The 16,557-nt window shown below is 43.1% G+C and overlaps 1 protein-coding gene across 4 annotated transcripts in view; it reads left to right on the forward strand.

The window, feature by feature from the left end:
- Nucleotides 1-16,064, forward strand: part of TAFA3 (TAFA chemokine like family member 3) — a 96,580-nt gene extending 80,516 nt beyond the window's left edge. For all 4 annotated transcript variants that reach the window (XM_035122882.3, XM_088674392.1, XM_088674394.1 and 1 more), the window contains 2 exons: nucleotides 5,402-5,526; nucleotides 14,034-16,064. In XM_035122882.3, coding sequence (XP_034978773.1) covers nucleotides 5,402-5,526; nucleotides 14,034-14,045 — 137 coding nt within the window. In that variant the 3' untranslated portion in view covers nucleotides 14,046-16,064. The remainder of the gene's footprint in view (nucleotides 1-5,401; nucleotides 5,527-14,033) is intronic.
- Nucleotides 16,065-16,557: the final 493 nt, after the last annotated feature.

A 16,557-nucleotide genomic window follows, 5' to 3' on the forward strand; every position in this document is an offset into this window, starting at 1 on the left:
TGCATTATTGATCGGCTTGGCAGCTTGGCTGGTGCAAATGGATTTGTACATGATGCCAAGAAACTACTTAAAAAATACAGGATACAATTCCCATGAAAGGCTGCATCCCCAAGCAGCCTCACAAAGGTGCTTCTTATTTTGTGAACAAAGCAGTTTCCCTGAAATTATCCACTGGAATTTCACAGAAATTATCATGCCCGCATCAGTTGCAGCCCAGACATAAAGTTCTTATGGATGCTCTACATACCTCAGCAATTAAAAGTGCTAAGAAAGCAGAAAAGGATTTCTAATACAATATATAATATGGTTAATATATCCCAGTCACCTCATCCTTCAAACCATTGGTTGAGCTATTACCTCTGGGAATGTTCAGAATCATTTTAACTGCTTAGGTGAAAAAGGTAAAGGGACCCCTGACCATTAGGTCCAGTCGCAGACGACTCTGGGGTTGCGGTGCTCATCTCGCTTTACAGGCCAAGGGAGCCGGCGTACAGCTTCCGGGTCATGTGGCCAGCATGACTAAGCCGCTTCTGGCAAACCAGAGCAGCGCATGGAAACGCCATTTACCGTCCCGCTGGAGCGGTACCTATTTATCTACTTGCACTTTGACGTGCTTTCGAACTGCTAGGTTGGCAGGAGTAGGGACTGAGCAATGGGAGCTTACCCCATTGCAGGGATTCGAACCGCTGACCTTCTGATTGGCAAGCCCTAGGCTCTATGGTTTAACCCACAGCTCCACCTGCGTCCCACTGCTTAGGTGAAAGCTGTCAGCAATACAGGAATTCTAGGAAGGACCTGGAAGTCTAGCTTGGATTAGCAACAAACTTCACCTATGGCCAGCCCCTCCCCCTCAAAAAAACTTGCTCACTCAAGACTTTCCCTGGCTAAAGGTGGATTTTTCGTTATAACAATCATCCTATCACACAATCACCCTATCTTGAAAAAACAGTCTTTAGTGTAACATGACCCCTGAAGAGTCAATTATTAGTATCTTGTATTGTGAGCTACAGTTAGACTCCACCCCTTGGACTTTGCTCTGCTTTTCAGTTTCAGTTTTAATTGTGTTCTCTACACAGCCAGCAAAAAAAGAAGCATGTTTTTTTTTTTGCTTGCAGTAAGAAATAAGTTTGTTTCTTCTATGGTTATGATGAGCAGGGGAGAATTGGTTCTCATTGCTGAAAAAGTGAACTTACCATTCAAAAGCTTTCTCAAATGTTTATCAAGCGGTTTTTTTATAAGTTTACAAAAGGAAGCATATTGTGCAGTAAATACAGTATGCTACAAAGTTAAGGACTCAGACTCATGGACTTCTTTTTGTTCTTTTTCTTTAAAAAATTTTTATTTATTTTATCATAACACAAAATAAACAAACACAAATACAACAAACAACTACATACAAATATTAAAACAAAAAAGAACAACATACATAACTTCTTCATATCTAATTTCCTTAGACAGACTCTTGGACTTCAACAAGAAATTTAGGCATATTATTCTCAAGCATCACTCTCCCTAATGTTGCACTGCAATATGCTCTTGCTTGATTCTAAACCTGGTTTTATTATTTTTGTATTGCAGTTGTCGTGATACAAAATTAAAACTTTAAACAATAACGAAAACATGCTCCATACTTGTTTATAGTTTCTTAGTTATAGCATAAACTTTTGCTTGCATTGCATTTTCTGGTATTCATTTGGCAGTCATCCTGGTGTTCTTACTAAATTTTCTGTTAACTTGGCCTTTACATAGCCCATTATGTGAATTAACACACACTGCATAGATGAGTGTGAGAGGAGGTCATTGCCTTCCCCTGGCCTGGCCCTCACAACCTCCACCAGTGAATATGGGGACAGGGTTGACTGGTGCTATATGTGCCTCCACAGTCCAATAAATGCCCCACCTAGAAATGTGGGTGCCCCACCTAGCTACAGGACCACCTCTTCCCAGGGAAATCTGGAAGTTGTAGTTCTGTGAGACGAATGGGCATTTCAACAGCACTTCAGCACTCTTCACAAACTTTGGTTCTTGTGATTCTTTAGGGAAAGCCATGACTGTTTAAAGTGACATGATACTGCTTTAAATATGTTGTACATATGGGACCTAAATGACATCATTCCTCCCTTCCATACTGTCTCAGAATAGCAGAAGGACTATTCACCTGGCCTGAAATGTTCCCATTACACAGGAAGCTGTATTATACTGAGTCAGACCAGTGGTCCATCTAGCTCAGTATAGTTGACACTTGCTAGATATGGCTGTGAAGCGTTTCAAAGATGTGTTTTTCTAGCCCTGTCTCAAGTTGCCAAGATACTGAACTTGGGACCTTCTCTGTGTAAGACAGGCCCTTTGTCTCACAGAGCTATGACCGCTTTCCTCAATTAGTTAGATCACCCTCCAAATAACCTGGGATAGTGGTTCTACTCAACATAATTTGTGATGCAAGTAGCTCCGTTGTAAACATTTAACAAAAAAATGACAAAAGCAATTATTCGGATTTACAGAGAGTTCTCTGTCAGGAGAGTCTTCTTTTCACTTTGCTTCAGGGCTCTTTTCAGTTGATTTATACCCTGTTTGTCATATTTTAAGACATACCCATAAAATAAGCCATAGCAGGATTTTTAAGCATTCAAGGAATATAAGCCATACCCCGAAAATAAGACATAGTGATAGGCGCAGCAGCAATGCCGGCTGCGGCAGGAGGAGGAGGAAAAAAATAGGACACCCCCTGAAAATAAGCCATAGTGTGTTTTTTTGAGGAAAAAATAAATATAAGACATGTCTTATAATATGAGAAACACGGTATCAACAGCCAGTTCTTGCAGGGCGGTGCAGGTAGATGGAAGAGAAGTTCCCTTCACTCACCACAGAAGAGAGGTTCTGAATTACCAATGGATTTGGCACAACAAACTGGCTATTGCTGGATTTGGGAAAAAAGTAATTGGCTCAGAGAATAAAAACTTCATCCCCTCAGTGAAATGGGCCTTCTCTTTTCCCAGTAGTGGAAACCTGCTGTTTGATTGGCAACCCCCAGCCTCTGAACGCGCGAGATCTCTTCTTCTATGCATCCTGAAGAATTAATGTGCAGAACTAGGAAGTTCTTTCATCTCCCAAAGGACAGCCCTACTCCTGCATGATTTTTAGATTGGCCTCAAAACCCTGCTCCCAATTTCTCTACCATCTGAAACAAGGCAGGGGGTTGGGTCTTTTCAGCTGAGGCACCACACCTTTACAATCCCTTACCAGGAAAGCTCCCTTGGTGCCATTTTAATATTCATTCCAGGTTTTCTTTCAGTGCCAGCTGAAAATGAATTATTGTTCTATTTCTTCTTGATAATTTTGTTTTATCTGTTTTGTAAACCTCCTTGAAGCTTATTTTTTTTAACAACCAAGTCGTGTATAAAGTTTATGAAATGAAAAACATCTCAGCAATATATATAATTTAACTGCTTGCTGTGAATTCATTTTGATTGTTATTTGCTGTGTACTTACAGTTCTGTAAGCTGCTCAGCGAGCTTTGGCTGAATGGTAGCTGACAAATTATTTAAATAAAATTAATTAACTAATCAGTCTTGTGTACTTGGGCTGTGAACTAGAATTGTATCAACATTCACAGAAGTATTTAGCCGAATTGCACCTGCTACTTACTCTGGACAAGTTCCAGGACCTAGTACTGTATTTCAAATGTAATGTTAACGCAAGGATGGAGAACCTAAGGCCCTGCAGATGTTAGACTCCAACTCCCATCATCCCTGACCATTCATCATGCTGGCTGCAGCTGATGGGAGATAGGGATCCAAGAACACCTGCAGGGCCATGTGTTTCTCATGCATCATTCCCATGGATATTCCTGTCCTGTTGTGAAAATGTATGGTGGCACCTGGGCTTCCTAGCTGCTTTGATTTCCTCTTATCTTTTTTTTAATGGATGAAAAGCTCTTGGATCACCTTGTGTAGTTGTAAGTTTACTAAGTACACCAATCCAGAAAGTTGTTCTCCTCTGTCCCAAAGGCCTCCTGAAACCACCAAAACATTTTGACTGGGTGTAAATATTTGAAACAAATCTAGTCTTAGCTATGATTGGTTTAAACAAGCCAGGAGCAAACCATGGCTTATGATCCAGGTTTGTTAACAAACCAGAATTTAAACAGTGTTCTCCCAGTTGGGATGAAATGCAAGGTTTGGCTAGTTTAAAACTGGAAGCTAAAGTGACTATGCTGGGAGAAGAAAGTGGAGAATGTGAACCTGAGGCTCACAACTGCCTATGCATGTCTGGGCCAGTCTCTTCCTTCTTTTAAGTTTTTCCATTTCTTTTTTTCTTAGCCTTTCTGGTGTCCTAAGTTGAGAATAAGGTGACAGGCCAAGCAAAATCAGGCTCTGCAGTTTTGGTCTCCTACAATGCCACCTTTGACTTTAGCCCAGGTCAGAAAGAACTTGAGAGAAGCAGACCTCACTCTGATTTTAAATTAGGGCCCTGGCACCATTAGCTACAACATCTCTGTTTCAGTTAGCCTCTCAAGGTTGCTTGCTCTTACCCATTTGTCATTAACATGTATTTTGTCTTTGAAACTGTCAGGAGCCAGGGAAGCCCTAATTCACCAAGACAACCCTCCCCACCAATTCTGTCATGGTGTGTACTTCCTGCCAAGCTCATTCAATCCCCACACCTCCCTTTTGAACGGAACACTGCTGCTCTTTCATTACATTTCTTCCTCTCTGGCCCTGAATGATTTACCTGTTGACTTTGGTCATGTTTGTGGCAGACCCTGGATTGATAATGAGATGGGCTTTTCTTATGACCTGTGTCTTCAGATTATTCCAGTGTTGCACTGCAGGTTGGCATGGCAGATGGCCCCCATAGTGGGTAGCGAAACAACTATTAAAATATGCTTTGGGGCTGCTTGGTTCGATTGTAGCAGCCAGCACTCCATCCTTGGGATGTGTGAAGATGCTGTGATGCTCCTGTGCCACATATATATATATATCTGCCTTAAATGTGCAGCTTGCATTTGATCTTAATTAGTAATGTCTTGTTTTCATATTTTGCAATCTTGTGTTTGATGCTTTATGTTCGATTGTAAACTGCTTGGAATTTTTTGAGTATTAAGTGGTATAGAAAATCCATAATCATGACAACAGCAACAGCAACATGAATGAATGAATTAAAGGGAATTGACTTGAGTGTTCATATTGGTCCACTCTGGAGCTGACCTGATAACATTTAAGATTATGGTCAACTTTTCTTTCAGTTTCTGTTTATATTGGGGCCTTTTGCTGCCACAAAGAGATGATCCACTTCACTGACTGCATTCACTTTCTCCTGAGGAGTAAACAACTGTAGTGTCCAGTCTGCTGTCATTGCTTTGCTTTGCTTTTAAAGTATTATGCCTTTCGTTTTCTCCTAGCCTCAATAGTGCTTCAGAAGTGGTGGTGCCAAATGCAACCATGTGTAGAAGGAGAAGAGTGTAAAGTGCTACCAGATTTGTCCGGATGGAGCTGCAGTACTGGAAACAAAGTAAAGACCACCAAGGTATTCCTAATCCAAGATGGGTGAGAGAAGGCTGAGTCAAATAATGCTCCCCCTCTCACACACACCCCAGGAGGGCATTGTTGTGATCCTTTTTTATGAGATCCACATAGTGCATGATTTTGTGAAGGACAATTGTGATGCTTTGAATCTATTTCAATTAGTTGACTCTAATTCGAAATATCTGGCAGGACAAATAAACAACAGTATGTTCGGGGCATATAATGGTTCAAGAGCCCCACAATGCATCTTGTCCATTCCTGACTGCCTATCATAAAGACCTCAGTTCAAAGTGATTTCAGATAAGTGACAATGGATATCTGACTTCTTTGTGTATTTGTTAGGCAGTTGCTATGTGCCTAAAAAGGATGCCCATGGCCAGTGTGATGGCAGGAGGTTTGGGAAGAGAAGAAGTGAAGAAGCTGTATGTCAGGAAGGCAGTGGAGACCCACAGCTTACACTGCAACACGTGTTCTAAGAGACCTCAATAGTTTCATGCGACCAAAAAAAATCGAATTAGATTACATGGAGACAGGAACCACAGTACTCTTCATACACCTATCCGAGATCCTTGTCCATCATGTCTGAAGCTACTCTGAGAAAGTTTAGAGTGCCATCGTTGCTTCAGTTTCAGGGTTGTTTAGTTCCTTATATTTCATTTTTTTTATTTTAAATGTAATCAAAACATGTAATCGGAACTACTTTTTCTAATGCTCAGACACACATTCTGAGCAAAGCCATTTTTGTTCAAAATGGGGAATTTTCTGTTTATTACTCAAAAGTGGGATGTGCAACAAAATGTAGTGTGGATTGCTCCAGCAGTGAGAAGTTCCAGCCAGTCAGGCTATCTTCCAGGATACTCCATTTCCCCGCCCCGCCCCTGATTTTCTGTTCTACCCCCACCCCCAACAGATGTTCAGCATTCTGTGGTTACTGAGCAGGATCAGTCCTTCTTGTGCTGTTCTGATGGGGGGGATTGACCCTTTTAAGTTTTTCCCCTTAGTACTGTTACACCCCATCCCAATTTGAGCGGTGTGAGATTCCAGGCAAGCGTCTTCCATAGGTGCAACAGTCTTGGATCCAAAATAGCAAAAAACCATGCTCTCTTTCCCTTTTCCTGCCTGTCAGTCAACATGGTGCTCTGACCCCACTTTCTCTGTAGCTTGCAAACTCCAAACTGATATTCCTGCTCACTTAGTAAAGGTAAAGGGACCCCTGAGCATTAGGTCCAGTCGTGACCGACTCTGGGGTTGCAGCGCTCATCACGGGTTATTGGCCGAGGGAGCCGCCATACAGCTTCCAGGTCATGTGGCCAGCATGACAAAGCCATTTCTGGTGAACCAGAGCAGCACATGAAAACGCCGTTTACCTTCCCGCCGGAGTGGTACCTATTTATCTACTTGCATTTTGATGTGCTTTCGATCTGCTAGGTTGGCAGGAGCTGGGACTGAGCAACGGGAGCTCACCCCGTCGCGCGGCTTATGTCAGGCCAAACTGAAATCCTAAACCTTTTTCAATCCCTTTTGTCTCTGCCCACTGACACACAGCTGAAGGTGGAGCTCCCTTCCCCTTGCTGTCTGGCTCTGAATTTCCTGATGGCCCATCTTTTGTAAGGTTTAAGACTTGGCCATCATCAGCTTTGTTCCGCCAATGACCCACACTCAGCTAGCTATGCCAGGCTGAACTGGCTGGTTAGTGTCTGCTGAACCCAGCAGTGTTTGGCACAGTTTAATCAAACCTTGATTAATTCCAACTTTTACTAAATCCAGGAATTATGGAGAGGATCTTGTGCTTCTTCAAACCTTGGGGAATCCTGAATAGACACTGATATCCCCCTCTTGTTTCTATGGGGCCCCATTTTTTTTGCAGTCTTGTTGGCAGATTTTATTTGCTATTAGGAGTGATTTGAAAGTGCAACTCTCATCAGAATTTACACAGCAGTAGAAAGGAAAATTTAGGAGGGAATTGGGGGAAGTGCGCTCTTTAAAAATGAACCTTCTCACTTCATCTGAGTTAAATATCATTTCCCCAGAAACTCAAAACCTTTTATTTTTATCCGCTGGAGAAGACTTCATTCAAACAAGTTTCTTTCCAGATTTATCCTATATATCTTGCATAGCATTCAAGAGCAGAGTGACAAAATAAGAAGTGGATGAGTAGAGTGAGTCATCAGTTGCACAGTCAAAGCAAACATGATCTGGTAGATGGAAATGGGTTTTGAGGTCTCCCCTTCTAATGGGTGTTTAGCAACAGCATCTTATGCAAGAGCGTTAAGTGTGTAGATGAAACTCCTCCCAGTATCCCAAGAAATACAATAGCGGAGGATGGTTTGCCTGTAGGACGTCTGCCAGCCTCGGCTTGTTGCAGCCACTTCCCTCTGCTTTGCATCACGTTCCAGCCAAGGACTTTCCAGCCTGTCACAGCTCCTCCAGTTGGAGCAATCATCTGTGACAGAGAGCTACATGATTATTATTTTCATGGCTTGCTGAATACCCTGAAGAACAAGGTATAATTAAAATTTTATCAAACTCATTAGTAATTACATGTATGTCATGGTTAATCAGTTGCATAATTTTGTAATCATTGTTCATACAGTGGAGCATAATTATTCTTCAGGCTTTGCTTGCTTTGTGCTTCCATCTCCTTTCCACGCAAACACCCCATAAAATTATCCTGCAAAATAGCAGCCTGTTGTTCCTTCCTTATCTTTTACTCGACAAATAACATGTTCACACTGAAGAGCTTTTTTATAAAAAAAAAGAAGAAGAAGAGAGGGAGAAAGTATCAGAGCAGCCTCCGTTGGCTCAGGAATAAAAATGCTGCTGAGTAATCAATCACAGCAACTTCGCACCACCAACCTTTCTTTATCTGTTTCCCCTTTGCTTGCTCCCCACTTTTCCTGGCAGTGTTACAATTCGACATCATTCAGGCACCCTTTGTGCTCTCAGAATGTGGAGCACTTGGCAGTAACCCATTTGGCCCACAGCCAGGCTCTCATTCTGGCTTCCCCCCTCTAACAGGAAACAACACACTTTCCTTCTTGTAGCATTCTCTCTCTCCCCCCCCCCCCCCCCCGTAGCTCTAATGCTTTGATCCATCTTTCACATTCCAGAGACATACTGCAGAAACCCAACCAATGTAATTGTCAGGGAGACTCCCTACAGGGACCCTCCCCCAGTCATCCTGACCAGCACTTTGCCTAGTGACAGCGCAAGCAGCGGGTCAGGAGGAGGGAATGAGGAATGGAGCGGAATGGAGAGGGGGCTCCAAGACCTATCAGAGACTCGGCACTGACTCAGCTGGCCAGAGGAGGAAGGACAGCACAGCAAGGTGTCGGAGCCTCAACAACGCTCCAGCCAAAGGACGGGAGAAGGAACACAGCCCCTTCTGGTGGCCACGTTGGGTCATGCACCCAGACATAGGGGCGGCATTTTGGGGTTCCCAGACTGTTATGCTGGCACAAAAGCAGACAAGCGCCATTGCCGGGTTCTGAATCAGACTAGGCAGTCATGTTTTCTTATGTCTCTGCACTGTAAATAGTATGCACAATAAAGCTTGGGTCAGCCCATACTCTTGCAACCATGGGGTGGGTGTGGAGGAAGGGCTTTGGTGCTTATGTGCCTGCTGCATGGAAATAGCAGGACGGAAGGAACAAAATGTAGTCTGATGAGACTGCAGGGAGGCAGGAAAACAGCAAGTTCTGAGTAGGCTGAAGAAGAGGACAGGTGATGTATTCTCTTAGGGCTGAATGTGATTTGCAGTGACAAGGAAGAAACCAGTCGTCACGAAGGCACTGCTCTGTTGAACCTGTTGACACTCCTGCCGCCTTCAGCAGTTCCTGGAGAACTGTTTCCCTTATTACTTCTTTAAAGACACAAGCAATATTTGTCTGCACTAAGCATTTGAATACCATACAACAGGGATGGGGAACCTGAGGTGCTCCAGATGTTGTTGGACTACACTTCCCATCATCCCTGACCATTGGCAATGTTTCCTGGGGCTGCTGGGAGCTGAAATCCAACAACATTCGAAGGGCCCCAGACTCCGTACCCCTGCCATAGAGCATGGGGGATTATTTGGGGCTGCTGGGGGTTTTTTGTTTTTTGTTTTTTTGCAACATCCACACAAGGTTTAATTTAATCTGGATTTACCCTTTCTGGGGGATAGCTGATGAATTTTTTTTTAAAAATGCCCTCTGATGCCAATGTCTAGTTTGCAGTATCTCAGTGACCTGCTTGCAAAGTAAGCAACTGTCTGGAAGCACCCTGTGACTTTTGTCTGGGAAATGAATGAGGGTTTGCCCTTCCTTATCTCTATGTGCCTTCAAAGAGCAACGTGAGTTGCTTTTCTCAATCTGGTCATCTCAATCCTCTGCATTAAAGCGAATTGCCTCTGTTTGTTCTGTCCACTTTGAAGCCTGGGATCTAACCGCTATGGTATTACTGGATGGGCAGTTAAATAATAAGCATATCTTTCCCCCCTTAGCTGTGGGTCTCTGCTGCGTACAAATTGAGCTTCTCTCTCTCTCTCTGATGCTCTCAGTTTGATCTCCCTGCCATTTTTGCAATGGATTTGCTAAATTGTTCCTGCTGAAATGTGTCTCTTGTTTGGCATGCACACGAGGGCAGGGATAGAATTTAAATAGCAAAATTTCAAATGCATCCACAGCTCCGATGGCTGCCTTGACAGAAATCGCTAGTCCTACTGTGAAATCCATAAGAAAGGACATTGTAATGGGTAAATAGGGCTCGGTACATCTGAAGACTATGAAATCATCCACGGCCATTGGAATAACCCAGCATCTCAAAGGCAAGACACAATTTTCAGGCTGCTGTTTAAGAATTTGTTTAGACTATTTACCGTGCACATAGGACACATGGAATCAAAGAAGAGCAGGCTCTGGGCTTAATATAAATTATTGCCTGCATGCCAGGCACACCTTTCTCTTTTACCCCTTCCCCTCCACAGAGCTTCTCTTAATGATTTCTCTTGTGAAATGCAGACACTTGCTTTAAATTCTTTTGAAAGGCTTAGACACTCATGTTTTCTCTTCAGGTAGAGTCATGTAAATGTAGTTATGCTAGATGAATGCTAAAGAATGCTAAATAATAATAATAATAATAATAATAATAATAATAATAATAATAATAATAAAAATACCTAGCACCTCTGCTGCTAAAAAGGTCACTTAAGGTAATCTTGGAAGTGGAAGCCTTGAGGTACTTGAAAGAATTAACATGTTAAGTAATGTATTTTTGAACAGATTCCATCATTTGGGCCTGCCCCAAATAAATCCCCCCCCCACTCCCCCCAGATAGCCTTAGCTGTTGCTCTTCAATCTTAGGTACACAGTAGGTATTTTAGATTTGAAAGATTTGGCTGTCTTTCACTGCCCCTCTTTGTCTTTATGCATGCAAGAAAAAATGCATGGCTTGAAGGTATGGAGGAGAGGCCAAGCAGACAAGCACAGGAGTAGACTATTTTGCACCCATTTGCAAACCCACTATAAGATCATGTTCATTTGTTGGATGGAGGATCCTGCCTTAAAAGTAAAGGTAAAGGGACCCCTGAATGTTAGGTCCAGTCGTGAACGACTCTGGGGTTGCGGCACTCATCTCGCTTTACTTGCTGAGGGAGCTGGCGTACCGCTTCCGGGTCATGTGGCCAGCATGACTAAGCCACTTCTGGCGAACCAGAGCAGCGCACAGAAATGCTGTTTACCTTCCTGCTGGAGTGGTACCTATTTATCTACTTGCACTTTGACGTGCTTTTGAAATGCTAGGTTGGCAGGAGCAGGGACTGAGCAACAGGAACTCACCCTGTCGCGGAGATTCGAACCGCTGACCTTCTGATCGGCAAGCCCTAGGCTCTGTGGTTTAACCCACAGCGCCACGGATTTGTGTGCCTTTCCAATGCTGAGAGTGATTCTGTAGGATGCTGTTATGGGGCTAAACTTGTCACTTTCAAATGTCAATGATATTTTTCCAGGGCTGGCTTTTTATTGATCCCTACATTGATCTCTGGGATTTGGTGACTGATTCCCCTTCATAAAGATAATAAGCCACTGAGAGTCTGAGGCACTTTGTTGTTGTTGTTTAGTCGTTTAGTCGTGTCCGACTCTTCGTGACCCCATGGACCATAGCACGCCAGGCATTCCTGTCTTGCACCGCCTCCCGCAGTTTGGTCAGACTCATGTTCGTAGCTTCGAGAACACTGTCCAACCATCTTGTCCTCTGTCGTCCCCTTCTCCTAGTGCCCTCCATCTTTCCCAACATCAGGGTCTTTTCCAAGGATTCTTCTCTTCTCATGAGGTGGCCAAAGTATTGGAGTCTCAGCTTCACGATCTGTCCTTCCAGTGAGCACTCAGGGCTGATTTCCTTAAGAATGGATAGGTTTGATCTTCTTGCAGTCCATGGGACTCTCAAGAGTCTCCTCCAGCACCATAATTCAAAAGCATCAATTCTTCGGCGATCAGCCTTCTTTATGGTCCAGCTCTCACTTCCATACATCACTACTGGGAAAACTACTGAGGCACTTTAAAGGTTAACAAATTTATTGTGGCCCAAGTTTTCATAGACTGGAACCTACCTCTCAGCAGACAGTGGCACAGCTGGCAGGACTGGAATAAAAAGTGGGTGGACCAACAGAGGTGATTCTTACATCTGTCTAGTGGGTTACATTCCAGCAACGCAGAAACCAGAGGTCCCAACACACACACACACACACACACACACACCTCCATCCAGGCAGGCAAGAGTCATGATCACAGTCAAAGGATATATTCCAGCCAGGCAAAAGGACTTGACGATGTCGTGGCAGAGGGCCATCCCACAGAGGGGTCTGACCTAAGCAAGGGATGTGACCTTGGAGAGACCCAAGATGTCTGGAGGGTCATGTTTGTTCCCCATCCCTGATTTCATAGAATTGTAGAGTTGGAAGGGACCCCAACCCCCTGCAATGCAGGTTTTAATGCATGTAACAAAACAGGAACTTGCCTACAAAAGCTCATGTGACGATAAATAAGGTTAGCTTTTCTTTTTTAAAAATCCTTTTACTCAGTTGTTTTCCTGCCCTTCCTCAGAAGAAGCTGCAGGCACTGTACATGGTTCTCACCTCCTTTTTTTCATCACAACAACCCTGTGAGGTAAATGAGGCTGAGAGATGGTAACTGGTCCAGAGTCACCCAGGGATCTTCATGACTGAAAGTGAGTTTGAACTTGGACCTTCCTGGTTCTAGTCCAGTTCTCCAACCACACAATCATGCTGATACCACAGTACTCTGTTGGGGCAAAGAATCTTAACTTCACATACATACTTATAGGGCCTGAATTGGCTGTGATTGATCACAAAAGAAATATTAGGTTCTTGAGTGAATATCTCTATGAAAATGTTGAACCTGTGTGTGGCAGCCACGAAGATGGCAAAGGGATTGAAAATAAGACTGCCAAGATGCTGCTATACACATCCTCGTGACAACCAAAATTATCCAGGGAATGGAGCAACTCCCTAAGAGAATAGGTTACAATGTTTGGGGTTTTTTAATTTTGAAAAAAGACAAGTAAGGTGGGGAAATGGAGAAAATATATAGAGAGGCTGTCAGCATCTCTTACTAAAACCCAGAATGATCCAGTGTTGGAAGATTCAGGACAGCATGTAGTCAAACATTTTGCTACCACTTTGCACTAGCTTTCAAAGCAGGTGGACAGGTTAAGGCTGTCTGTGACTGCTAGTCATGATGGCTGCATACTGTTGTAGGTGGTGTGCCTCTGAAAACCAGTTCCTGGGTTCCACTCATGCCCTGCCTGTGGGCTTCCTATGGGCACCTGCTTGGCCACTGTAAGAATAGGATGCTAATCTAGATGGGCCTATGGAGTGATCTGGCAAGTTTGCTCTCTTAAATTGCAACAGATTAATATGGCTATGTATTTTGTGGTTTTATCTGGTATTTTTATGCTGTGAACTGCCCTAAGATCTATGGATGAAGGATGGTATACAAATTTAATCATCATCATCATCAAATAATTCTGATGTACCACAACCTTCCCCCGTGGACTGAAATTCATGTCAGAATGCAACCACATGCTTGCTTAAATAACTTTGATATGATTTTCCTACGTAAACATTTTGGCTTGTCTCCTCCCTCCCCGCCCCTCCGTTTGCTTCCAGAATTGTTGACTTCTGAAAATTACATGTTTCAGTGCAGCTCACTACTATGGAATGTTTTCTTCTCCCCACAAAATGAAAGAAAAACGTTTGGGGGATCGGTTATCTCATGAGGAACAGGTCTGCAAAATCTCGTTAGACATCTTCTGAATGCTGAATAGGAATGGTTGACTTATCCTCTCTGTTCCTGCAAACTCTCAGTGCATCTTTTTCAACTTCACCTGCAAGGAAAGCCCATTCATGCAAGAGCTCTGTGTATGCACTGGAATGCACAGGAGGTTCTGGATCAGAGATAATTCCTTAGATTACCAGATATCTGTCTATAATGCATTTTCCTTTGTTCCCAGGTGACAAGGTAGATTTGAGAAGATCTGCTCCCATCTGATATGCATCTGTGTTGACATGGCTGGCACTGCAGAAATGGCACAACGTGGCTTTTCTCCAGGTGCAAGATATTCCTTCTATGTTCTGAAGACCTGGAAACAGAAGGACCTCATTGGCACAGGATAGGATGCAACTGTGGTATAGGATGCCTACTTTTCATGGGCACTTTATTGTTCTTCCTCGTGTACACCTGCCAAGGGAGTGGTGCTGCAGTTTGCTCCCTCCTGGAAGAACAGCACCAAGGATTACAGGAAAGGGGTGACGTACCTGTCTGGGCAGAGACCTTGGGAAATTTCCCTTGTTTTTGAAAATAAAATACTGCATCAACCACTGATTCAGTGCAGCCTCTAAGGTATTTAACCATCACCTCTACAATTATGGGTCTTGAATGCAGTTACAAGAACTGCTCCACATTCTCCTTCCATACCATGGATATACCTGCAAAAGAGAAGAACGTATTTCTTCCCCTAGTGCTCAATTAAATATTGGAGTTGCATAGAATCTGTTGATAACTACAGGGGGTGGGGAGCAATTTTCCTTCCTTTTAATTCTCCTGTGTCTGTAGGCTGGCTCTGACGATCACTAAAGAGAATCAAGGTGTTAAGTGGGTGTCAAGTTCACAATTCAAAATAAAATTCATGTTTTTACAAAATCTTCCCAATTCATGTTTTTGTCGCTTTCATAGAAGACAGGCTTTGAGTTCTGGAACCAAGGAACCAAATTATAATCTTGTGGTGTGAAACTAGAGGAACTCCAAGAAAGACCATGCAGTTGCTCCAACATTTACCCAGTTACCAGCTTCAGAGTCTGTACCTGGACGGATGGAAGAATCTACAGTACAGACAGACGTTCATTACACTTTGTTGGAAGCACAAGAGATGAGAACAAGTATTCATAATGCTTTCTCTTTCTTTTTCATGAGTCACCAAAATGTTCTCTCCTGGTCTTTCCCTCTCCTGTTCAGTAATTAATCAGGCTTATACTCTCATCTCTTCTGTTCCTTCAAAGTCACATAAATTACTGTTATTGTCAGAATTCTATTGCAAATATTAGAAATTGCGAGGGGGGAAAGGTGTGTTCTTCTCTTTGCTATGTTGTGTCTGCTACAGTCTTAAATTTTACTCAAAGGACCGAGAGAGCTTAGTTACATTTAGTATTAAATAAAGACTTGTACTTGGCAACTGTAATGAGTGCAGATCCCTCTCAGGGACCAATTGATTGCTCTTATACCTCCTCACAAGAAAATATTATGAGAACTAAGTTAAACTTCCCAGCTTATGATGCCATTGCTGCTTCTGCTGATATGAATGGAGGAGAGGATCCACTTTAATTCAGTGGGATTTGACAAGGTTTTATAAAAGGGTAGGAGAAGACAATAGACAGAGAGAAATGACATAGCTTTGGTGAAGTTATCTCATTGTTTCTGGATGCACAGGACATCTAAGCCCCAAAGTGGAAATGCTTATTCAAAGCTTACTTAGCATTTTTCATAGCAAATTAGAACAACAGGCATATAACAGAAAGGATAGGGTTTCTTAAAGACAAGTCATTGTTGACTTGCTTGCCAATTGGAATGTTGAGATCCGTTCCCAGCTAATTGGCATCCATAAACATGTTCCATGTCTGTCTCTCATTATGTCTACCTTGATCATGAAGGTACATTGATTTGACTTGGGGGAGGGTGGTGGCTGAGGCTGAGAATGATTGCTTACCCTTGCTAAGTATAACCCAAAGTGAAGACCTGACTCCAACTCAACCAAGATGGATGTCAGGAGCTCCCGGAGAGAATGGGCAAACAGCTGCACCTTCAAAACTCTGCCTTGACCTGTCCAACTTGGCATTGGCCAGGCCTCCATGCTGTGACTGTATGACCTGCTGACTTTGTTATCTAAACGTTTTTTTTTTTGTAACAGACAATGTTATACCTGCTTCGGGTGCGATGTAAATACCAGGCTGTGAAATATTAAAGTTCGTTTTAATCTCTGCAGATTAAATGGATTTGTTCATTTAAATATGAGCTTGCTTTTGAGGCCAGGTGGGGGAGGAGGAGCTGTGGGCTTTCTGAAATCATCTTCAAGTAATCGAAAAAGCAATTGAGCAGTTTACAACAGGGGGGTTGTTCTGATGGAGGAAAGAGAAGAACCTCATTATGTGTACCTGTTTAAATCTATTGCCTTACCTTTTTGGCAAAGTGGTGTAACTCTTTCTGGAGTACAAAAAGCCTGTCAAAATCTTGCTGGCTCCCCAGGGGTTTGTAACAACTCGGATAAGGTTCAGTCCAATTCGCTGCCAGTGACTTGCCAGTGGACAGAACTAACTCTGTTAAGCAGGGGTGAGAAACCTGTGGCCTAACAGATGTTGTTGGAATTCCATGAGTCTTGGCCCATAACCAATGGGCAGGATCAGGCATGATTGGAGTTGTAGTCCAAGAAGATCTGGAGGTTCTCTATCCCTGTTATTCAGCAAAACAGCCTTGTTTCCTAGCAC

This window comes from Zootoca vivipara, chromosome 7, assembly GCF_965207765.1.
Source record: "Zootoca vivipara chromosome 7, rZooViv2.hap1.1, whole genome shotgun sequence".
Taxonomy (NCBI): Eukaryota; Metazoa; Chordata; class Lepidosauria; order Squamata; family Lacertidae; genus Zootoca; species Zootoca vivipara.